The sequence below is a fragment of the Lissotriton helveticus genome, chromosome 1_1 (genome assembly GCF_964261635.1).
Source record: "Lissotriton helveticus chromosome 1_1, aLisHel1.1, whole genome shotgun sequence".
NCBI classification, from domain to species: domain Eukaryota; kingdom Metazoa; phylum Chordata; class Amphibia; order Caudata; family Salamandridae; genus Lissotriton; species Lissotriton helveticus.
Window position 1 is genome coordinate 1,205,826,523 of NC_136057.1, and position 26,293 is coordinate 1,205,852,815.

The 26,293-nt window shown below is 41.9% G+C and overlaps 1 protein-coding gene across 2 annotated transcripts in view; it reads right to left on the reverse strand.

Moving 5' to 3' along the window:
• Positions 1-26,293, reverse strand: part of IL17REL (interleukin 17 receptor E like) — a 705,004-nt gene that overhangs the window by 340,842 nt on the left and 337,869 nt on the right. For both annotated transcript variants that reach the window (XM_078679532.1, XM_078679543.1), the window contains 2 exons: positions 15,184-15,228; positions 8,874-9,013 (listed from right to left, as the gene is read on the reverse strand). In XM_078679532.1, coding sequence (XP_078535658.1) covers positions 8,874-9,013; positions 15,184-15,228 — 185 coding nt within the window. The remainder of the gene's footprint in view (positions 1-8,873; positions 9,014-15,183; positions 15,229-26,293) is intronic.

Genomic DNA, 26,293 nt, shown 5'->3' on the forward strand with positions numbered 1-26,293 from the left:
TAAGCCTTCAATAAAATAGCAGAATGCACAACATAATTTAACATTATTACATTCATTATTTGCTAAGAGAACACCATTCGTTCACAATTACAAGATGGGAGCTAATGGCTATGGGATTAATTTAATTTTTGGCCGTTGGAACGCCTTAGTTCCTTACTCACAGCAGTTTGCATGCATTTAACATTTACCACTCATGTTGTTGCAGCAGGGCAGACCATAAATAGGTAGGGGGAAAAACGACTATCACAGCACTTCTGTATTGACCATATCACATGATGGAATTCTCAACATTAAAATAGGGGAATATTTCTAGTACTGACATTAGAAGTGTCACTGATGACGTTAGAGATTGTTTTCAAATAGCTCTGAATCAGGTTGAGATGGTCATAGCTGAGAATGATGGCAGTTAAGCAACATAATTCACCAGCCTGTCTGCCACCACGTTCAGGTAGCTTCTAATGTTGTTAAGTAATTTCCAACGGCAGCCGTACCCCACCCTCTACGTTGGCAGCCGTACCCCACCCTCTACGTTGGATGGAATAAAGCCTTGGTAGGTAGATGGAACTGCCGACATTCTTTGGCAAATGTCCCTTTAGAGTTCACTCTATATCAGGGCCTAAGTTACTGGACTTGGCTAAATGTTCTCAGGTTTCCAGTGTTGGTTAGGAAGTTGACAAGTAAGTGATCTCAGGAAAATCTTTTTGACTCTCTATAACTTAAACTGTTGGTATATGCAATATGAGTATCTGCAGTGTACTTTTATATACATTATATCATTGATAATATTCACCAACTCTCCAAGTATTCCATATCATAGTCTTAATATACCCAATTTTACTATGGCATTTGCTGGTTAAATGTGAATTAGCAGTGCTTTAAGTGAGATTAAAAAGATGGAGGATCTCTAACAGGCCATGGCCAAAAAAACATAACTATGAATTCTTCCAACAGTCCTGGTCTAGGTAAAAAGTGCGTGACTGAAAACATGTCACATAGAATCCTGCACTTGACACAGCGCGCCTCCTAACCAACCTTTGTGTGACTCGCCTCTCAATTATTGCATTCAGAAATATAACACAACAATGGGAGTATGTCTAAAACAAGCCAGACCTATTGCTCATCAGCCATATCAAATATAAATGAGTAACAAAAGCGATTTTGCTGTGAATCACTAAAATTGAAAATGTTTTCGTTCTGGAAATATGAAACTGTGAATCAAACATTTCTGAAGTCTGTGGAAGGGGTAGTGGTCTAGAGAATGTCTCATTCATCACCTTCACACAACCTTCCCCTGCATCTCTGACTGCTGAAAACGTACACCCTTATTCTCCACAAATCTTTCTGTACTCCTACATCTGTGAATCCCTTATGTCATCTCCTTTCTCCTTAGAACTATCTTTTCACTCGGCCCTTCTCATATGTATTAGCTTTAGCTACTCTATTTCACCACCCCCACACACAACCCACCCATTTACCTATAAGCACTGTATTATCTTTTCCTCTGAGTCGGTCAAACTCTGAAATGCTGTGTCCATCCTTCACACACTTTCCCCCAGAATCATAATTATCAAATATGTGACCATTTCCCTGTGCACACTGCAGAGATGTCGACGATTGGGAGCAGTTGTAGTTTGACGGGCACTGAGAGAAACTCCCCCTGCCTTCAGGCTTAGTTCCAGAGCTCTCATGTATACCCTGTCATAAACACTCATCTTAATCCTGAATTCACCCTAAGCACATAGAGGAGGCTCAATTACTGTATGCACTCTACTAGAGTCATAATATTGCACAGGAAAGACAGCCGCAGGTAAGAGCAGTGGGGCCGGGTGAGGGGGGATTTCGATGGACGAAGATGAGGGAAAATTAATTATTTGTTTAATTTTCCTCGTCATCATCCACCGCTCGTACCTGAATGGGCCGCGGTTGAGAAAGCTGCAGAAACACAAGATCTGTAGATAGCAAATGTTAAAGGACATGCAACATGAAGTAAAACAAGTAAAATGTAAACAGGGTCTTCATAGCTGACATGGATTTGCTAAAATATTTTTACGTTAGTTATTAAGAAATAGATCAGTGTTTTTGCCAGTAAAGTTGAGGACACGAATGCAGGACTCAGTAGGTGCCCATTTCAAGTCGGGTTTGACACTTAAAACCATGGGTATTTTCAAAAATCGTTAAAAAAAGTTTTCCACTCAGCAAAAAGAAAAAAAATCATGTGCCTTTCTACCAATGTTTAACAAGCTCTCCCAATAGTTACCTAAGGATAGCAATGACTTTACTTGGTGTCTGCTTGACCAGTTAAGACCAGCATTAACCTGGTCCCAAAATGTCTCTGAGAAAACAACATGGAGTCCTTAGATCTTGATCAACCCCCAATGAATAACAATAATGCTTTACCAAGTTGGCAGTGTGAGTAGTGAGTGTATGCAAAGCATATCCCTAGGCTCATTCTGAACCCACTCGAAGAGCTATCATGTGGGAGTATTACTGAACAGTTTTACCTAAAACTCATTTTGGGAGCGATGCTTTACTTACACATCATTACACAAATATTGCAAGAGAAGGAAAGAAAGGCAAAAAACTTGCTTTACAATTTCATAGCCAGCAGTTCCTCATTTATCCATTTCAGCCCTAAACCTGGAGTAATATTAAATGATACTTTTTTATTACACGTTAAGTGTATTGACTCTAGATTTTGTGTGAGACAGAGTGAGCTCATTTGACACTTATACATAATTCCTTGGATTAGCTTATTTTAAGGCTGAACCAATGTTTGAGAAATATTTTGTGTGATACAGACTTAGCAAATTTCTGAATAATTTGGCAGATGTTTTGAGAGTATAAAAGGGCACAGATCTTGCAGCATATCAGTATTCAGAGCAGAGTAGAGGAAATAGAACTTGTAAAGTAACGTGTAAATTCGATTTTATTCAATATAAAAAAAGAGAGGCATTTGCCATTGAAGCAGAATTATGGAAGACACATTTGACGGAGTGATCTGAATTTTTTAACATTTTATAAAAGAGAAATGTATTTGCCTTACAGACATGCCAGGACTGTGATATTCAAATTGTTCTAAGAATTAGTTTGCTAAAGTAGAGATATGGAAACCGAGCCCATTAGCTAAACAATGCTTATGCATTTCTCTAGTGAGGGGTTCCTTTGTTTGTGAACTAAATATAAGAGTAACTGGAATAATCAACTTTACATAGCAGCTATCTGCCTAAAGTCATCATTACCAATTTGCCATCTTCCACTGATGCAAATAGATTTCCCCTATATTGTGAATTCCAGAAAGAAGTCTAGGCCTGGGTGTTTTTCCAGAATTTTGAATTATGTAAAAGTCGAGAAATGACTGTGAATTTTTTATGAAACAATTTTGCCTTCATTTTTGCCTTTTGCAAAATTGATTGATGCGGAAAATATCTTGCTGAGAGACATTTTGTGCTTGAAACAGTCTTCTGCCTGGTAGGTTGTGTGACTTTTATGTGAGATACGCGTAAAGTATGGCACTTGCATAAAACGTTTTAAAAATGTAATGCATAAAAAAGTCACACAAGGTAGCGGAAATACTGGCTAAGTGCATAATTTCATTAACAGTGCACAGATCCTATTCTTGAATACATGATCCAATATGTCTGGTACCTTCAGTGCAAATCACTGAAGCGCAGATGTCTGCTTAGGCCTTCATGAATATCTACACCACAGCACAGCCCATTCTGCATTGTCTTTTGTTTGTGTTAAATTGTTTTTATTGACATTTTGAGAAAATTGCATCATAAGTACAATAAAGTTAATAATAGCTTACAATTTGAATATGAATAAATATATGGAATGTATGGAAAAGAAAAAGAGAAAATGCATATGTGATAAATACTATGCACCAATAAATAACACTTACAACTATAAAGATAAATAGTAAGGTATACATTTGAATAAATATGGTGTGAGAAACGTTAAATATTTAAATAATGCAAGCAACATATATAAGAGATATAAAAGTCTTAAAGAATCAATCATAGGTTAACTCAATAGATATATAAATTGAGTATATAAATTAAACATTATATATAACTACAAATATAGAAAATAGTAACATGACAAATCTCCTCAGCCCTCCAAAAGTAATTCATTTGTAAAATCGAAAATTGTAAAATATAACAAGGAAGGTGTTGGACCCGGCCCTTTTTGGCAGGTTCACCCCGAAACTTTTTGCTTTTACCTAGCCTGTTTCTGTGACCTGGTGGTAGTGATTTTAGGTCTCTGCGCACTTTTTCACTGTGGTACAGTGTAAAGTGCATGAGCTCTCTGTGTATGTGTGGTGAGTGACCTGCCCTCCCATAGGAATGCATGGGGAATCTGTGTGACCATGGTAGTTCCTGATGTGTGGGGAGTGCAGGGTCGAGTTTGGTATGTGCGAACTTGTGAGATTGAATGCTGCGTAATGATGTATGTGGCATGAATGTGTCTAGTGTGGAAGTGCCACTTCTAGACATGGGTGAGCGTGTGCAGTGAGTCTGCTGGCACGTGATTGGCTGGAGCCTGGCTCCAGGAAGTCTGGATGGGTCTGCCCAGTGGTGAGTGTTGAGATTAGCATGCTGATGTGAAGGGAGGGGTGCACCTGGGTAGTGAATGGGGCTGGGCTTTCCCCACTCAAGGCTGGCTCTGCCCCCTGTGGTGCGACTGAGGACCCTGTCCTGACTAGTGAATGGAAAGGGTGGCTGGGGAAAACAAAGTACTCCAAAACCAGCTGCGGCTGGTTTCTCCCCCACCCTGCAGCTTTAGACAAAGGTTTTTGCTGTATAAAAAGGGGGCTGTGTCCCCTTACAAAATGTTCTTGTTTCTGACTTGAATCCTGCCAGGGGCGTGCTTCTGCTTGGGCCCAGGGGAAGGCTTGCCTCCCTGGGCCCTGCCCAGCCCCTGGATGTCCTACCCCCGGATGCTGGAGGATTTTCCTTAGGGGAGCTGTGTTGCTCCATCTTTACTCTTACAGGACTGCTGGAACTTCTTTTTGCTGGCTGTTAATGATGCCAGGACCTTGAGCAGCCCCCCCCAGCACCTTATTTTGGGCAGGAAGCGCTTTATTTTTTCTTTAGCGCTTGAGAGCGCTGTATTTTACTTATAGCGCTGGGAGCGCTTTACTTTGCCCCCAAGCGCTTAGTAGCACTTTTATTTTTATTCTCGAGGGTGCCCACCCCTCATTTTGCCCCTTTGTTTCACCGCCGCGGCCCGAGACGTTTTTAATGATGGCCGCCGGAGAGGAGCTTTCCCGAGGCGCCGTGCTGTCATTGGCGGGCTACGGGAGGCTCATCCTGGAAAGCCGCGCAGTGATTGGCCCGCGGCAGGAGGCGTGACTGAGGGGCCGCTCTGTGATTCGCCCAGTGCTCAGGGAGACCGGAGAAGAGGATGGCGCCTGCCGCTGTGGGGCTCCCGTGACCGAGGGGGAGCCCCGCACCCAGAGAAGAGCCCTGGAGCCCGAGAGGAGCTCCGGCAGTCCAGAGAGGCAGCCAGCGTCCCCCGCGAGCAGTCCGGTGAGTGGAGCTGCCAGGCAGAGGGGGGACGCGAGAGCGAGGCACAGCGTAGGAGTCCCTTGCCATAGCGGGACTCCCACGCGCATAGGGGGCACTTGTTTCTTTAGAGCCATGAGGCTCTCGGGCACCATTCTTGTTAGAGCCGGTGAGGCTCAGGCATTCTTCTTAGAACCTGCGAGGCTCACGGGGGCCGTTGGGTCATTAGAGCCGGTGAGGCTCAAAGTGTCATTGGGTGTTTCGGTGCACAGAGGGGGCAAGTCTATTTCTAGGGCCCCGTGTGGCTCCCACGTTGGGGGCATTTGTTTACAGAGGACCAGTGAGAGCCCAAGCCGCATTTTGGTGGCCAGAGCCTGAGAGCTCCAATGTTTGGGGGCACCTATGATTGTGTAAGGGGCCAGTGGGCTCCTGGGGTGCAGTTGATTGCCCAGAGCCTGTGTGGGCTCCAACATTTTGGCGCAGATGTCTTCTAAAGGGCCAGTGAGGGCCCTGTCGCAGTTTGGCTGATTCCCAGCTGCCCAGCAATTAGTGGGCAGCTGCACCGTTTAGGCGCCAAGGGAAAGAGAGTCCCTGTGTGGGACAGAGAGGGCACAGTGGTGCCAGGCCTGCTACAGCTGCGCAGCACTTAGTGCCAGCTGCAACGTTTAGGCCCTGTTGGTGTTCCCGGCTGCCCAGCAATTAGTGGGCAGCTGCAACGTTTAGGTTTGCGCCGGTGGCGTACCCCTGACTGGCGCTGCATTGGCAGCGCGCCCTGACATTCTGGACAAAGGGCTTTTGAGTCCCCTTGTTGGATGGCCAGTTGGCCAGGGGGCTGGTATGTGGGTAGGGCGCAAGGCCCTGATGTGATTTTTGTGCAATGTGATTTTGCTATGTTTATGATAGTAATTGCCTACGGTGATGTTTGCGCAATGTGACTATGAGGTTATTTTACCTATGTGAGTTTATGTCAGTGAGAGTTTACTTCACTGTGAGTTACGCCCCCTAAATGTGATTTATTCTTAGGAGGCAGAGTCTAATGTGTTTAGACTAGTGAGGAGATTGCCTTCTGTATTTTTACCGGTTAGGCCCAAATGTGAGTTATGCGTAATGTGCTATGCCATTATGCCTGCGACACCTCTGAATGTGTTTTATGCATTATGTGTCTTACCTACACCTCTGAATGTTTTGATGCATCATGTGTTTTCCTGTGCTGCACCTCTGAATGTGTTCTGATGCATCATGTGCCTTGGTCTTACACCGCTGAATGTATGTTTATGCATCATGTGTAATGTGTTCTTACCTATAATTGTTCTTTTGTGCTACAGTATTCTAAATTCTAGAAGTGCTACTTCTGCTAAGTGTTGATTCTGACAGTGGTCCATGTGGCCCTGTCTTGTACATAATCCCTTGTGAATATTGCCCGTGCCAGTTGGCACAATGTATATTGTGTGATTACTATCTGATGTGTTTTGACAATAAAGAAGTTATTTTTATATAACCTTGTGTGGAGTTCCTTTTGTGGTGTGCCAAGGATGTTGTTGCTGTTGTGTGCGTGCGCAAATGCTGTACACATTGCCTCCGGGATAAGCCTGTCTGCCCGTGCCAAGCTACCAAGGGGGTGAGCAGGGGTTATCTTGGCGTGTGACCCCCTTGCCCTGACTAGAATGGTGGTTTCTGCCTGGCTTTGGCGTAAGCCTAAGCCAACCAGAAAATCCCAGTTCTAACCAAAGGAGTATTGATTAGAATATAGAAAAATAGTTGATATAAGAACTAACAAAGCATATCAATAGAAGTTATATGAAGAGAAATGAGATGTGAATAAGATATAGTAAGAATAAAAGAATAGTAGAAAATTAGAACAGATGGCATAATAATAAAATAGAGTAATAAAATAATAATACAACAAAACTATAAGTTAATACAATAATAGGAAAGCATGAAAACCAGGGGTGGAAGGAGGGAGGGTAGGGAGAAAGAAAAAGTATATTGTCAAATGTCAGATCAAGGGATATTAGTATCAACTCCTGGAGTGTTATCATCAATATCCATGCCACTATTCAGGTTCAGGAAAGGTAACCAAACACGAAGAAATATGTCCGTTTGATTTTGAAGATTATAAATTATTCTCTCATGTGACGCTGTTTGGAACATAGTTGTCAACCATTCTTATTGTTAAGGAGGAGATGGAGATTTCCAATGGCATAAAATTCATATTTTTGCTGTGACCATTGCTGTGTGAAAAAGACGACATTGGGGTTTGCATTGTCCTTTGATGCTTTGAAACGTTTAGTATGTGTATCCAACTCAACCCGACTCCTTAGTTTGACCTCAGGTTTATGAAATGCACAATCATCACCAGCTGTTATTCAGATTTCTGATTTACAGGTTGCACAAGGATATCTTCAACGATATTTCAACCACTGAGCCTTCTAAAGATTTAAATACATTTTCAATTACCTATGGAGGCATTGTCTTCTTCTTCAATAAGGTGCAACAACACCAGTGATGCTCTATTTATTGTAACTGAGAGATGAATGATTGGAATATATGATGTTACCACGATTGCAAGTTCCACGCATGGCATTACCACGCGAATTTTAGTTCGCAAGTGGCTTTACCACGCTGGAATTTACAACAATGGATTATAACACGCGTAGAAACGTCCACTAAGCACAAATGAAACATAATGAAATTGATAGGCAAAAAAAGTATGTCTAGAGTTTGTAGTAACTGCTTAACCCATTCGATCGTTTTTTTTCAACATTCAAAAACAACAAATTACCCTAGATTTATAAATTCTTTTATTTTACTGTGCGCTTAAATATTTATATATTTTAAATAAAGATTATTTACTTACCTTACACCTTCCCGTCTTTCACCAGCAGCCCTTCCTTCCATCCACCATCGAAACAAGCGTCAAAACACGTCTACCAACATTAAAAACGGACTGCTATTTTGACGTACACGGCACGTCTTTGGGGGAGGCACTTTCCTTTTTCTTCAGTGGTACTGAAGTGCGTATTTTTATTTTCGAAGTAACCTGCTCCTTTGTTTTTGGTTTTTTTTGGGGGGGGAGACCCCCCCAGCCCCCCCAAGTACCCCCCCCAGCCCCTCCCCAGCCCCCAAGCCCACGCAGAACGACTGGAAGGAATACCACGTCTCCCCCCCCAAAGCCCACGCAGAACGTACTTGCGTGGTAGTGGAGGTCGTGGAAGGCACCTGCGTTTAAAAGACGTTTTCGTGGTAAGTGACTCGTGGAAAACGTTATTAGTGGTAATTAATTCGTAGTAAATGATGTTTCCCGAATGATTGTATTACACAATGCGTCTATTCCTCATAATTTAATAAAATACAACATTTACTCACCAACGCATGCACTCCAATATCTTGACAACTGAACCATTTGTGGCAGAGACGTACGTGATAATCTTTGTCTTCAAGAAACTCTGACACATGCACTAACATAGATTTTTTTTCACGGTCCAATCTATACTCCAACTTTCCGACTGAAAGAGCGAAAATGCAGTGGGTTTAATATACAGGAACATTTACAAATGAAATAATATTAACATTGCTTAAATGCAAAGACTTTTAAAAAATGCTCATATAATATAGAGGGTATTACAAATCTCCGACTCCACCAAATCTGCATATCATTCCCTCAAAACTTGTGACAGGCAATAATTATTGAACACAATGAACACTGTTCACTTTGTTGCACTTTTGAAAATCGTAATGAAGGTTGTCATGTCTAGCGTAAGCACTTATTCGGTTAAGCCATCCAGCCGCCTGTGTATAGTTACGAGTTGCATTCTGTCCTTCTAAAGGCCAGAAAACCCTCAATCAGCATGCTGTGGTCCGCTGTGCACCTTCTATACCATGCGTATACTCACCCTTCTTTAGTAAGCATGGTCGCTGCTGTAATAATATGTGACGCATTTATTACATGCAAATGTCCCTATATTGGCACATCGTTTTTTCCAAGTGCGTTATTTTTAAGCTAACAAATCTCTGTTTATTTAGCTTGGGCCATATCAATAGCGACTGTCGCAGAGAAACTTGCAGCCTCTTGCATTAGTTCTAGGTGCACCAGTTGTCCCTGTGGTTAGGTCCACATTATCCACATTCTATTGGTAAATAAAATATAGAAGAATGTAACAGTCAGTGAAATATATTTTTTAATGGCTTTACTGGCTTATCTTTGTTTTCTTGGTTTATTTTCTCTGGATGCATTCCTTGCTTCTTCAGCTCATTGTTAAGTTCCTATGTTCACCTTCCTCTGTTTCATCTCCTTCTTCTTGATGCCAAGATTCTTAAAGATCATCTACTGCGGTGTCCACATTCCTTTAAACACTTTGCCTACCTTGAATTCTAGGATTTGCAGACATTTCACCACAGGAAAAACACTGATACACTCATGATTCCAGTATTTGCCCATGGTGATTGCATTTTTATTAGGGTTGAGCATGTGATAGCATGCATTAGTGCATACATATCGCTTGTGAGATTCTGTTAGGAAAAATGCCTTGGAGCCCACCTGTTGCTTATAATTTGTTGACTTGTGTGCCACTCTTCTTTACATCCTCATGACTGGTCATTGCAGGTCTAACTTCATCACTGTTTCATTGTGTGGAGCAGGGACCAAGCACTGATTGATTCAACTTAATCAGTGCCCATCCACAGCTCCCGACATGACTGAGGTACTATTTTGTTCTTTTTAACTTCCAGTGCCCCTCAAACAGAAGGTGTGTGACTGGCAAAACGTACCTAGCAGGACATACACAATTGCAAAGTTTTATTTACTGTAGTTACATTTCTTTTATTTTGCCAGTTCTTCTTTTCTCACATTGCACTCATGTTTCGTTTTATTTTGCTGGTGGGTGCTGTTCTCAAAAGATGACAATTATCTTGTTTAGTATATTGCAAAACAACATTGTTTCTTTCTTATGTTAAATTTGAGAAATTATGCAGTGCAGAACACCCCAATTCAGGCCACTCCAATCCAATCTGTTCCATTCCAATCCACCGCACCTCACACCACACCAATCCAGTAAATCTAATCCAACCCACTCAATCAAATTCAATAGAATCTTCCCAAGCCACCCCACTTCCATCTGCCCCACTACAGTCCATTACAATATGCCCCACTCGAATCCAGCAATGGAAAACAATTTGCCTCATTCCAATCCAAAAAATCTGCCCCACTCCAAAACAAACTGTCCCACACCTAACAGCCCCACCCCAATTCAAAACAATCTGAACCACTCCAATCCAAAACAATCTGCCCCACTACAATCCAAAACAGTCTGCTCCACTCAAATCCAAAACAATCTGCCCCATGCCAAACCAAATCAATCTGCCCCACAACAATATGCCCCTTTCCAGTCCATAACAACCTGCCCCATTTCAACTCAAAACAATCTGCCAAACACCAATTCAAAACAACTTGCTCTACTCCAATCTGCCCCACTCCAATACAAAACAATCCGCTCCAAAGCAATTTGCCCCACTCCAGGCCAAACTTGTTTGCCCAACTCCAATCCAAAACAATCTGCCACACGCCAATCCAAGCGAAAACGATCTGCACACTCCAATCCAAAATAATCTGTCTCACTCCAATCCTAAACAATCTGCCCCACTCCAATCAACCCACCAACAATATCTCTCATTCCAATCTGCCCCAATCCAATCCAAAACAATCTGCCCCACTCAAATCCAAAACAATCTGCCCCACCCCAGGCCAAAACGATGTTTCACTCCAATCTGCCCCACTCCAATCCAAAAGAATCTGCCCACTCCAATACAAAGCAATCTACCCCTCTCCAATCCAAAGTAATCTGCCCCACTCCAAACAAAACAATCTGCTCCACTCAATAAAAAACAATCGGCCTCACTCCAATCCAAAATAATCTGCCCCCTTCCAATCCAAAACAATTTGCTCCAAAACAATCTACCCCACTCTAAACCAAAACAATCTGCCCGCTGTCATCCAAAATAATTGACCTCACTCCAATCAACAGCATTCTGCCCACTTCAAACCAAAACAATCTGCCAGACTCCAATCCAAAAACAATGTGCCCTACTCTAATCCAAAACAATCTGCCCCACTCTAATCCAATGCGTCCCAACCCAAACCAAAGCGCCCTACTCCAATCCAGTCCAACTGACTCCAATCCAATCCACCCCACTCCATTCCAATCTGCTCAACTCCATTCTGCCCCACTCCATCTCAAACCACCCCACTCCATCCTAATTCACCCTACTCCAATCCAATCATCCCCACACCATCCAATATACCCCACTTGCATCAACCTCACCCAAATTTAATCCACCCCACTCCACCCTAATCCACCCATCTTCAATCTAATCCACCGACCCCACTCCAATCTAATCCACCCCTTTCCAGTCCAATCCACCCCACTACAGTCCAATGCAACCCACCCCACTCCAATTCAGCCAATTCAAATCCAACCCATCTCACTTCAACTTAATTCATACCAATCCAACCACTAAAATCCATTCCACCCCACTCCAATCAAATCCACTGAAACCCAATCCACGCAACCTGCACTAATCCATCCCTCTCCAATCTAATCCATCTTAATCTACCCCTGTCTAATCCACTCCAGTCCACCTTAATCCACTCTAACCAATCCAATCCACCCCACTCCAAACCACCTTAATCCATCCCACCCCATTCTAATCCAATTCACAACAATCCAATACACCCCACTCGAGTTCTATCGCCCCACTCCAATCCACCTTCTCCAGTCCAACCCAACCCACTCTAGTCCAGTCCAATCCACCCCATCTCAGCCATGTCCACTCAAATCCAGTCCACTCACCCCAATCCACTTGACTTTAACCAACCCCACTTTAATCCACCCCACATCAATCCAATAAATCCCAATCAACATCACCCCAATCTGCCTACCCAATCAAATCCACCTGAATCCAATCTACCCCATATAATCCACCAACTCACCATCTCAATGTAACCCGCCGACCATAATCCACCCCACTCCAATTCGCCTCACCCCAGTCTAATCCACCCCACTTCAGGCCCCCCAATACCAATCCAATTCACCTCACTCCAGTCTATTTCAATCCACTCAATTCCAATTCAACCAATCCCATCCACCTTACTCCAAACCACCCCACTGGAATCCAACCCACCCCAATCCATTCCACCCCACTGTACTCCAATCCACCACACTATATCTCAGTCCACCCCACTCTCTTCCAATCCACCCCACCCCACCCCACCTCCCTGCCCTCCACTCTGCTCTAATCCAATCCAATCCACACCAGTTCAGTCCATCGCGCTCTACCCCAATGCAATCCATCAAGCCCGCCCACCTTCAATCCGCCCACTTCAATCCAATCCACGCACCACACTCCAATTCATCCCATTCCAATTCAATTCACCTTAATCCACCCCATTTCCGACCATTCCAGCCCACCTTAGTCCACCCTACTCCACTCCAATCCAATCGACCCCACTTCAAACTACCTTAATCTACCCCACCCTAAACCACGATAATCTATCCCACCCCACACCAATCCAATCCGTCCCACTCTAATCCAATCCAACCCACTCAGTACAATCCACTCCACTCCAGACAAAGGCAGCACCATCTACCCCACTCAAATCCAGTCCATTCAAATCCAGTCCTGTCCACTCCAATCCAAACCACCCCACTGCAACTCACTCCAGAAAAATCCACCCCACCTTAATCCAATCCTCATCAATTCAATCCACCCTACCCAATCCATTCCACCCCAATCCATTCCACCGCCTATTCAAGAGCCAATAGCTCTTGCATAGGCAAGGCATATTGGCTTTGCCAGTTATTTTATTTTTACTGATGGCTCCCGCTATGCCCCCACTGACGTCCCCATCCTGCCCATGTGCATTTCATTTCACCACCTCCAACTGCTGAGCTGTGCAATTAGGCGCTGCATTGTAGGTGGCAAAATGTCAGAACACAGAACAAAGTCCGCATACCAAATGTTGGACCCTCCCTTTTGATTAAGGGTGCCGGATGGTAACTTGTTGGTAACAACCTTTCTGATTTCCATGCAACGCCCATGAGTATCTTTTTGTGATTTATATTTCTTTTCTACCTGCTCCTACCGTCCTCCCCCCTCCCACACACATACACGCACACATACAGAGACAACCGGTTACACCCATCTCTGTATTTTACAGACCACTTTAGTCCCACTTTGTCCCCATGTAACTGAATGAATGTGGCGTGGTTACTTCTTTCTGGGGTGGCTTCTCCTGGTCTCTATAGAGTGCGGATCTCTAAGTGAGCTTGTCAGTTTAGTAAACTGCTTGAATGCAGTAACAGGACGTTTGCATCCTTATCGGGTTCACTTACAGTGCAGCTTGGGAGATTTGCTTTTCCATACCTCTCGCATTGACTGGAATGAAACAGATTGGATGATGTGATTTATCTACATTAATCACATAACATATGGCTCTGGATTATGCATGCCATTGCAGTTTTTCATTAAAGTAAAACTCACTGCACGATCCTTTGAGTGGTGAGATGTGCATGGATTTTGTACTACCGGGAGAATGCAGTGAAAGCAGATTTTTACAGGCATGCAAATTGATTTCAAATGATGAATCAGAAAAATGTTTTTAATATAAATGTTCGATTATGTAATGTTTTGTCATATTGCGTAGCAGACTATGATCCAGGTCAAGGTACAATGTTTTATCTGTTTGACCTGTTAAATGACTGATTATTATAAGCACAATGAATAGAGTGAGGAATCCAGTCATTGAGTAGTGTAGTTTATCACTCTTCGGTCCTGAAGAATGGCTGCTTGTTCCGATTGGACAGATATAGGCGAGAAACATGTTGATCACATATATTTCCAAATAAGATATTTACGATGCTTAGTAGGACCATTGTACCCTGAATGAGCACCACACTTTTTTTAATTAGGTTAGTGAGCTTAATCAATAAAGTTACTTGACTAGGAACATCAGTAAACCTATTTTAGTTCACCCCTGTTAAACATCACTTTACACACACTACAAACATAAACCCACACACCCCTACGTCATAATACGACTACTAAAAAGATCTCAGTCAAAGAGACCTCTCGTGGGTGCCCATTGGGCATTGCAGCACCACTGATGAAGCATGATACCGCTGGAAATGTGTGAGGGCACCTGTTCCTATTGGTGCGTGCACTTCATACTGGAACACAAAGAAACAAACTCCTCTTTTCTGTCTCTGGATTCTTAGGAACTGCACACTTCTCCTGTTTATAGATATATAACTTCTACCTACGTTTTTACTTCAACCTGAGGCACCGACATTGAGAAGATTGGAATATTTCTCACGTCATCTTCTGACCTGATTTGAAAACCAATTATTATTTTATAGGCAACATATGTTACCAATTTTGCTCCAACATTAAATATCTGCCCTATTTTTTTAATTGTGTTGTAGGTGAGTACCTCATGAAATCCCCATGTAGTGGGTCGTACTCGCTTAGCTTACTATCCTGGCTCATTTAATGTGTTTGTTACATGGCTGGAGTTAAAACATTGTTCAGGGCTTCTTCTTACTACCACTTCAGCTCTAAGTTAAAAAAGTTCATCTTTGAAACTAATACATTTGGCACATGAAACACTGCCTTCATTCCTTACCAATGCAGGCTGGAACATTGTTTCCCAGGTCTTCATTTCTGCAATCTACAAATGTAAAAAAACATTATTAATCAGATATTAGAAAATGGTTCTTCAACAGAATGACAACATGAAGCTCAATATTTGTAGATCTTTGGTCCAAAAAATTAGACAACCAAGCAAAACTTCTTACATATACAAAGACAAATCATCCTCACTCCTACATTAGTGTAAATGCCACTAGATTAGGGGAAAGTTAATTGTCCGTTTACTTAATTCTCCTTGTTTCCTTATTATTATAAGGTAAGAGTGGTTGCATATTCATTTCGGCTTGCATCCTGAAAGGAGGTAGTCATCCAATCAAAGTGAGCCCCATTTTGTTTTGGAAAACTCTTCGAATATTAAAGCTTAAATGAGGGGAGGAATCCCAATCAAATGTTTGGTTCACCGTGTATAAGAGGTGAATTCTCCCATAGAGGCAGTGCTCCCAGTGGTCATACGCTATGACAAAACAGCCCTGAGCCTATGACCAACTAACAAGTCTATGACTGGGAGCCCTACCCATTAACAGTGGTGCTGCCGCTCTGATTTTTCAGTTTTAGTACTGGCAATATACAGGTTCTCCAGTCTTCCTAGTTCTAAGACTGCCTTGATTAATTAAGTACAAAATGCATCAACATTATTTTTGGAGACGTTTTACAAAATAAAATGGGTCTTGAATAATATGGTCACAAGGAGAATTAGAAGGGGAAGTTGCCTCAGGACACACTTTGATTAGATGACTACCTCCTAGTGGGAAGCAAGCTGGAATGAATATGTAACCATACTTTGCTTACAATAATAAGGAAGCAAGGAGATATAAGTAAATGGATATTGACCTTTCCCGTAATTTAGGGGTATTTGCACAAATGTAGTAGTGATGATGATTTGTCTCTGTATATGCATATGGTTTGGTTGTCTGATTTTTTGTACCAGAGATCCACAAATATGATAGAATGTTCATAGATGCAAAGACAGACTTATGTAATTAATTGATAAAAGAAATAGATAACTGATGAATCTGAAATCCCAGTGGAAATTAATTATTTCATTGTGTTATGAGTGTTTTTATATTTTAATCCCTAAGGTATATTGCTTCTCTTGTTTTGAGTATTTTCCTGCCCTGGTGAGGTGGGGTTAGTTGGGAAAACCTGCTTCTTTCTTGAAAACTACTGTATATTCAGTAAGTAAAATAGTGACACATGGAGATGTTTGAAAATACTAACTGCTGGTCTAGGCTCTTTTGGCATGGCCATCCCCCAAACGTTTTGACTTCACCCTCCTGTTTTGCTTTTAGGACTCTGCACACTTTACCGTTTACCACAGTTAACCAGTGCTAAAGTGCTTGTGCTCTCTCCTTTACATATGACGATATTGGCTTACACCCAATTGGCACATTTAGTTTACTTGTAAGTCCATAGTAATGTGGTACTACATGTACCCATGGCCTGAAAGTTAAACACTACTAGTGGCACTGCAACAGTGATTGTACCACCCACTTTAGTAGCCTTCTAAACATGGCACATGCCTGCCATTGCAGCCTGTGTGTGCAGTTTTGAACTGCGACTTCGAACTGGCGAAATAAACTTTTTGCCAGGCATAAACCTTCCTTTTTAATACATATATGTCACCTCTCGGGTAGGCCCTAAATAGTCCTTAGGGCAGGGTGCAATTTATTTAAAAATGTGGACATGTACTTTAAACGTGTACATCCTGGTACTGAAAAACCCTTAAATTTGTTTTTCACCACTGCTAGGCCTACCTCTCCCTAGAATAACATTGGTTACCTTATTATATTTAATAAGTGCTAACTTTCAATTGGGAGCAGGTAGGAATATTGAGTGTGGTGTCTAAAGAATTGTAATTTAAAAACCCCTTTAATGGTAAAGTCAGTTTTACGCCACAATTCTAAAAATGCCACTTTTAGAAAGCTAGCACTTTCTTGTCATAACCATTTAGTGCCTGCAGCCTGTATCCTGGGTCACATGACTAGGTGTAGCTGGCAGTGGTCTTTATGTATTGCACCCAGACAGTGAGACAACATGGGAATAGCTATTGACAAGAAGGTCCAACTCTGATTTTGTGAGTAGGTGGAGCTGTCACCTACATCAAGTGCACGTCACAAAAGCTCTGCCCCAACTCACTCACAAAGGGTTTCACACCAGTCTGTTTTGCCCCCAGACAAGGTGGGACTGGGGCAGGAAGGCAGTAAATTCCAAACACCTCTGGGGTTGGAAAGCTCCAGAACCTTCTCCTATTTCACAGCTGGCACCAGGGATAAATACTGGACCCTCAGATCCAACTATTCAGTACACCTCCGGAACTGTGGAAGATTCAGATGGACTGCTGTGGTGCTGGGCTGCAAGAAGGGCTGCTACTCTGCTGGCCTGTTACTCTGCTGCCTTGCTGCCTGAGTGAAAAGAACTGGACCTGCATCTTTAACCCAGGACCACCAGAGTGACTCCAAGGTCTAGTTGGTTGTCTCCTGATCAGAGCCTCAGGGACAGAAAAGTCTCCTACCACATTGAACCCAACACCTCAACTCTGTCTGCTGTGAGCCTTGACCCCCAGGTGGTGCCACCCCAGTCCTGGACCCTTGGAAGTGGGCCTGAAGGTGCCTTGCCAGGCATGCTCTGATCCAAGTATAGCCTCATAGCTCCACACCGGAACCACTGCTGCGCAATGCATCCCTGACACAGGACCCTGTAGCTCTTCAGAGCTGCCAATGTGCAATGCTTCCTCGACAGATAACCTTGCATTGGAGCCCCACAACTCCTCACAGCCACAGCTGCTTGACACAGCCTCAATGCAGGACCTCGCATATCAGTCCCAGAGCTCCTCGAAATGGCTGCTGTGTGGCATATCCTCAAAGCAGAATCTCAAATTGCAGTCCATTCGAACCACCTATGCATGATGCATTCTCTGCTCAGGATCTCAGTGATACGCACCCAGATTTAAGGAACTTTGTCCAGTGAGCCTAACTTGGTTACTGTATCTGGCTCATGCTCCATTGTGGTCGGCCTGAACTTGTGACTTTTTCCCGAATGTGCACGACCACAGTTGGTGCTTTATGCTTTTTTGGCACCATTTTTACTTAAATCTTTAAATAACATATCTCCAGATCTACTAATTTGATTTTTGTTGTTTTGGTATCAGATCATTTCTTAAATGTTGCTCTTTTATTATTCTAAATAGGTGTAGGATTTTTGTGCTATGTTTTTACTTTATTACTGTTTGAAGTGCTGCATAAATACTTTGCATACTGCCTCTAAGTTAAGCCTGACTGCTTTGTGCTACTCTACAAGAGGTACTGAGAGGAAGGGGTCCCAGCGTGAATGAAACAACGAATATATAAATTAGAAAAAAGTCAAAAAACACAATAAATGAATCCGCATTGTTTTATTCACAATGGGGATGGATATATTAAATATAGTATCAATTCGATTGCACAATATAATAGGTTATACAGTGCCCCTGGGGAAGGGAGGGAGTGATTAGGTGAGGATAATGTGATCGAAGGGAATTGTGACAGTAAAATCAACCAATTCTCAAAGATGCATTGGTAAGTACATTTTCATACACAAGATAGAAGGACCATAGGTTCCATGTATAAATCAATAGTTGTCATACTTCACAAATACATTAATGTGACAATATTGGCGTGAAGTTGACAAACGAGGTGCTGTTGTCGACGTTTCGACCCTCAATGTATCGCAGGGATTAGTTATGCCCTTGCTGGGGGGTCTTCATCAGGAAAGGGTACGGGGCAGGCAACCTAATCAATATATATCATAAGTTAGACCTTTGGTCTCTACCTACCAAGTGAATTCCCTTCTCAATTTCTTTTTTCCCTTATTTTTATTAACTGTATAAACCCACGGACATGTCTGTTCTCCTTTATGACATAAGCATTAACCAAATTGGTAGGCTATTTTTGTGTGTGCATGATTTTAATTCAACACATGTTGTATTCACATTACCAATCGATAAGTCATTAAAATATTTCTCCTTATAATATATATTGATTAGGTTGCCTGCCCCGTACCCAGTCCTGATGAAGACCCCCCAGCAAGGGCATAACTAATCCCTGCGATACATTGAGTGTCGAAACGTCGACAACAGCACCTCGTTTGTCAACTTCACGCCAATATTGTCACATTAATGTATTTGTGAAGTATGACAACTATTGATTTATACATGGAACCTATGGTCCTTCTATCTTGTGTAAGAAAATGTACTTACCAATGCATCTTTGAGAATTGGTTGATTTTACTGTCGCAATTCCCTTCGATCACATTATCCTCACCTAATCACTCCCGCCCTTCCCCAGGGGCACTGTATAACCTATTATATTGTGCAATCGAATTGATACTATATTTAATATATCCATCCCCATTGTGAATAAAACAATGCAGATTCATTTATTGTGTTTTTTTACTTTTTTCTAATTTATATATTCGTTGTTTCATTCACGCTGGGACCCCTTCCTCTCAGTACTTCTAAAACCCAGGTCCCAGTGACTATGTTTGGGTAAACCCCCCTATATATACATAAGCTACAAGAGGGTCAGGCAAAATTTAATTCGGAGTTTGCTTGTGACTTCCACCTACAGGAATTGTGGTTTCTGCTTAAATAGGGTTTCATCCCCCCAACCAGCAACGCAATTTCCTACACTAACTACTTTCTCTTCCACTCTGTGTTTTTGCTTGCTGTCCCAACTATTGACTTGCCTGTCTATTTCGTCTGCATATCCTTATGAAGGAGAATTATTCACAGACTCCTGAAGATGAAGCTGGCTGGCCAATTTTGCAAGCAGTGAGGACAGCTGGGTTTTGTGCAGGTTCAATAGAGAAAGATTGGTAGATGCATGTTGAGAAAGGTTTACAACAGGACACGCGCCTACAATATTTTATTCAGTAGGGTAAAGAATTAGATGTAGGTGCAGCAAAAGCAAACACAACTACATTGACTATTTTTCAACATGGGACACTGACACCATCAGAATCCTGGTCACAGCAGAAATATAATTCCAGCGAAGATGTTAGTAGTGGGAATGGCGGAATGCTCATAACAAGAGAAATAGTGTTGGCGAGGTCTCCTCGGAAGTGGCCTTCGACCCCAAAGAGTTCATGGTCTGGATGAGTCTTAGATTAGGTGACAGGTAGGATTCCTACTAGCTACGGGTTTAAGAAAAGGGTATTGGAGGCTACTGGTTGAGTAGGAGATGTGATTGCAAAGTGCACCCTTGTAAGAAATGTAATCGTTCCAGTGCAAGCCCAAACTTTTTATTACTCTCAGTAAAACCCATTTCACTCAGTCCAAAGGCCCATTGCAGCTGCAACCATAGAGATGTGTGCCTCTGAATCTTCTTGGAGAACATGGAAGTGGTAACAGGCAGCCCAGTGAATTACGCTTTGGGAGCACTGCAGGCAGTTTCATATGAGACAACTTCATTACACTGTGTTAGGCCAATTTCGTGGACGCAGAGTGAACGTGCACAGACTGGCACAGCTGTTTGTTCACAGTAAACCATCAACATTTTCATTGGATAGTAAAACGACACAAATGGAGAAATGTGATGTTTCATCAGGTGTTCTTTCACCTAGCATACATACATGGGTGAAACTCTGTTCCCGACAATGCTCTTCCCGCATTCTTTACTGGAATGATAACTCAGTCTTCACAGTGGAAGAGGAGAGTGACATACTGTATTCCACTACAGTGGGGCAGCAACTGACAGCAAGTCAAACCATAAGCAAAGCCAAGCCCGCTGGATAAAATACCCCTAATGCATTGTTTTTTTTTACTTGGGATGATCGAAGGAAGCACTCTTCCATTGTACCTAAAATTCAAAACAGGTAGTAGCTCAGTTCTCCCACAGTGATCTGACGTCATTAGTTTGTGGAAGCCACGTTTTATAACAGTGATACGTCCTTAAACTTTTGTGGGATAAAGAAACCCATCTTCTCGCCAAGAAATATTTTAATTTTTTTTTAAAGGAATTTAAATAGCCTTATTGAATAAGCAGCATGCTATGCAACAGATATTGCAGTCATGCTTTAATAGCATGTTCTATCCTTGAAGAAGCAGTGGGAGGCTCCTCTAGCTCAGAATATGTGTACAATGTGGACAGCCATGAGGCTACGTGAGACAACCTTTCACATAGCTGATTGAAAGGCGAGGCTCAGTTATTCAAGGCACGAGCCAGTAAACAAATACACTATGTTGGTGCCTACGGTTGATGCTGCTAGAACTCCACTGAAGAATTCGTCTTTTCACTGCTACAAATGAGACTTTGATCTAGTGATGTGGGTACGTTTTATAATACGAGCATAACGTTGAATAAAACCAGATTTTGAGGGGTATACCAATTTTACATGTAATTTCCTGATTTCTTTACAGTCCACCGAGTAGCCTCATCTCACGCAAGATTTGGTCAAAGCAGAAAATGGCTCACGGGAACTGTGAAATCGCAAGTGTTGTGAGGGAACGTCTTACCAAAATTAATAGGGAAACGTACAGAAACGGAATGGACATACGAATGTGTACCTCACATAGATTTGCCACACAATTGACTGGAAAGTGGACAGTTATGAGTGAAAGCTAGATTAGGTCTATTTTACTCAGAAGCAGGTGGTAAAATTGGGATTTGCACAATAAAAATGATCACAAAAATCCTGATTTTTATAGAGATGCACTTTCTACATTAATATGCGTAAAATCCATAATTCCCTTAGAAAGTTTGAGGCGTATGTACAAGGCCTTATCGCCACGGGAAAATCACTTTTTGTAATGTTCCCATGTCGATAGGGGCCTCGCCTCATGTACAATTCAGCCTTAAGCCACTTAACGTGGCTTAACGGTTCCTTGTACATAAGGCACCCTTTCACAATATATTTAGGGTGAAAGGGACGAGCAGTGGATGTTGTGGTGGGCGTTCCACCGCAACACCCATTGTATTTGCCACTGCCCCCTATGTACAAGGGAGGCGTACATAGGAGGCTGCGCCAAATTTAGGGCCAGGAAAACCCTGGTCTCAAGGTGACGAAACGAGGAGAAATGCATTATTTCTCCTCATTTTTGCTTTTTTCTTGTGTAGCACACATGGAAAAAGCAAAATACCATGGTACAGGAAGGTGTCGCTTCCTGTACATAAGCAAACCTTTTTAAAAATGTCACTTTGTAACTTTCATGTGTACTGCATGAAGCAGCACACATGAAAGTTACAAAATGGCATTTTAGGATTGGTTATGTGCAGGAAGGGATACCTTCCTACACATAACCAATCCTCCCCTGCACACAGACACCCTTGTACTCTGGTGCAAGGGTGTCTGCGTTGGTGCTAATTTGTGAAACTTACCACCATCACAGGGGGATATGCAAGGCTGCACCACATCCTTGTAAATATGGTGCAGTCTCGTGTTTCCAAAGTGGCGGAGCGTGTCGTTAAGCCCAGGAGGCTAACAACACGCTCCGCCACTTCATCGTACATATGTCCGTTTGTGTCTTACTTTAAGAAAAATTACCCCGTTTCGCACATCCCCTATTTGTATCTGCAAATATTTCCCTCAGCAGCAGGTACACATCCTTGAACCTAATGTAGGACGTACAAGAATGCATTGTAGGAACTTTACAGGTTGAGGCTAAGTATCTATTTGTCTTTCTGTTATTCAGTATATGAGGACAGATTTTAGGTTTCGCAATAGTTAAATTCACATAAGCGAACCTGCCTTAGCGGAAAAGAGTACATACATGCGTTCCCAGTACATCTCAAAGGTCGATCACAGCATTCATTATAGGTGTTCACTCCCATTTTCATTCAAACCTGTGCTATTAATATGAATGCCTTTCTGTCGGCTACACATCTGCTAATCTAGTGAACTCCCATCCATTAAAGGTCACTAGTGTATGTGCTCTAAGGCACAAAACGCCAGTCCTTGGTTTAAAAATAGATTCTTATTTGCATAACTGACACTAAAAAAAGAGACTGTTTTGAGTAAACAATGGTTCAGTCTATACCACTTTAGTCGTGTGCCGTGTTTCATACCTTACTGGTACAAGAACATCACTTTCACATGATGGGCCTCTGAAGACGATCGATCTATTATTCAAAAATCACTGTATTTAGTTCCTAAAGTTAAACATAAATAGTTCCCAAAGTGAACAACATTTCTAGAGACCAAATGTACAGAAAAAAGCAGATTCAGAATATTTAGAAGACATTCAAATTTGATCTACCTCACTTCTGAGAAAAAATAAAATTAAAAAGCATTAGCCTGACGACCTGAGGTTGTTGAAACATTTTGGCTAACTTTTAAAAGTAGGAAAAACCATTCCTTCAAAAAATGTGAATAATTGCAAGAAAAAACAAACGCGTTCATGTGGATGTACTATGGATTTTATGGCCATTATGAAAGTGCCTAATTTTAACTGTCTAGGAATTTTCCTGGATGAAAATTTTAATTGGGCTAAACTTGTTGAACAGAGAGAGCACAAAATGAACAGCGCAGCCGAGGCCATTTTTAATTTCACCAGGAAACACAAGCAAACATAAGTAAAAGACCTTGTGTCCCTTCTAAAAGCAAAATGCATTTCGGTGGCTACCTATGGGCTGGGGGGTGTTCGGGGTACGCAAATTGTGATCGTTTACAAGTAGCTGAAAATAATTTCCTCTCCAGATTGTTGGCGTGTCCCAATAGTATTACCTCTATCATTACCCATACCGAGGTTGGCCTCCCATATATCAAGGAAACAATCAAATTAGCACTGCTATGTTTAGGGACCAACGTCTAGAGTTCCCCGTTCCCTAACTTCTATATTAACTTCGACCACAGTAACATTATCGCTTGGCTAGCATATGTTAGGAAATCTTTTTTTAGATTTGGGTGTCCAACAGCTTATTCATTCTCCCAGTGAAAGGAACAGGAAAACAAAGCTCTCTGTATGCTCCATTTTTCAGTCACACAGCAACCTGAAAAGGTACAATGAGTCCCAGCCTATGGACACCGTTTCTTATCACATGGAGATCACCACAACGGAAGGGGTCAAATCCTACCTAGTATGGATACCTAATCAGGAATACCGATTTTATTTAACACGTCTAAGGCTGTGTACTAACTGTTAATTTTCTGGTCGCCTTCACACAACAGGGCAGCTGGTTTTTGTCTTTGCCCCGCTGCCCTTGTGATAATACCAGTTTGAAATCTACAATGCATTTTATTTATTTTTGTAGTTTTTTCACAGTTTCTAGAGTTAAATTCTTACGGCCAATTTTACGATCCAATCATTATACATTGGCTTGACAAAGACTCAAGTTGTTACAGTGTTTGACATCTGAGCCCATTAGCCATGCTTTCATTGGCTTTATCCGTCATGCCTTAAGGATCAGGAGAGATTTAGGGGCCAGGTAAACAGTGAACCCTGAAATTGTTATTTGTGCACCCTTTCATTCTGCATCTATTGTATTTAAGCTGCTGATGTTTTGTGTTTAATTTAAAAAATATTTGGATTTGAACATCTTTTTCATGCAGGTATCATGTTGGTTTTTAAAATGTGTGTGCTATAGCAATGATTTTATTTTAATCTTGCTTTTAAATTGATAGTTTGATCAACTGTGTATTTCTTTATAGCCAATTATGGTCAAATAAAGTATATTGACTAGATTTGAGTAAAGGAATAAGCAATCAGCACAAGAAAATAGGTAAGGAGAATTAGGGAAAGGAGCAATGGAGCTAGGGAAATTGGTACAAGGGAATAGATATGGGCCAGGTCCATGTACACGGATATAGAAAGGCGTGAAAAGACTACAGCGTAGGTACGAGTAAAAGTACTAGGACATAGACATAACAGGCTTTCCATGGGTAGGACTGAAGTACTAAGGTTGATTTAGGGGTATAGATGCTACAGCATTAGAAGAAAAAATCTACCAAGTTATATATATAAGCAGAGGTACTGGGCTTAGATAGGCTACAGGGACTGGTATATCCGAAGTAGTGAAAGTATAATAGTAAAAATATAGATAAAAGAAAAAGGTAGTAAGGCATATTTAGAACATTCAGATATAACTTTGGAAAAAGTATTAGGCCAAAGGCAGACACAATAGGTTACAGGCAGAGGCAGTTGTGTTAAGGACCAGAAGGGTGGAAGAAGTACATTATATGTGCGGGTATGAATACTAGGTGTTAGGAAATGGCCCTCTCTGAAGGGTCACACCAAACGATTTGCCTTCCTCCTCCTCTTTTTGCTAAACTCTTTTTGTTGGCCTTAGGACTCTGAGCACTTTACCACTACTAACCAGTGCTAAGGTGCAGGTGCTTCTCCACTAAACATGGTGAAATTGGTGTATAGTTGATTGGTGTATTTGATTTCCTAGTAAGTGCTTTGTAAAGTGGTGTAACATATACCCTGGGCCTTGAAGTCAAATGCTATAAGTCGGCCTACAGCACTGCTTGTGCCACCCTCATAATTAGCCTTTCAAACCTGCCTCAAGTCTGCCAATGCAGTTTACCTTCACTTCGACTTACCATTTAAAACTACTTGACAAGCCTTAAGATCCCCTTTTATTACATATGTCACCCCTAAAAGGTAGGACATGTACTTTTATGTATTGCATGTCCTAATAGTGACAAACAGCCTACACCGTTTTTCACTACTGTGAGGCCATCCTCTCTCATAGGTCAGCATTGGGAATACCTTTATATACTTTTAAGCTGAAATTCTTGATCAGAGAGGAGTAGCTTTTTCATGTTTCATATATTTGGAATGGTAATGATAAATCCTCCTTAATGGTGAACTTGGATTTAACATTACTGTTTTTGAAATGTCCCTTTTAGAAAGTAGACATATATTTCTTGCAACTAGACATATATTTCAGAAGGCCAAATGATCCAGTGAAGTCCAGATAAACCTTGATCCATGGATCATCAGGCAGGAGAACAGTGTGTAAATTGGGTTCAGATGTCTACCAGTGTTTATTTGAAACTAAACACGTCTCATAAGATTGTTTAACCCCTACTGCGCTACCGCGTTTTCCCGCTGTGCGCTGAAAATAAAAAAATGGCTTGTTTATGACAAAGCCAGCTCGTCATCCGCG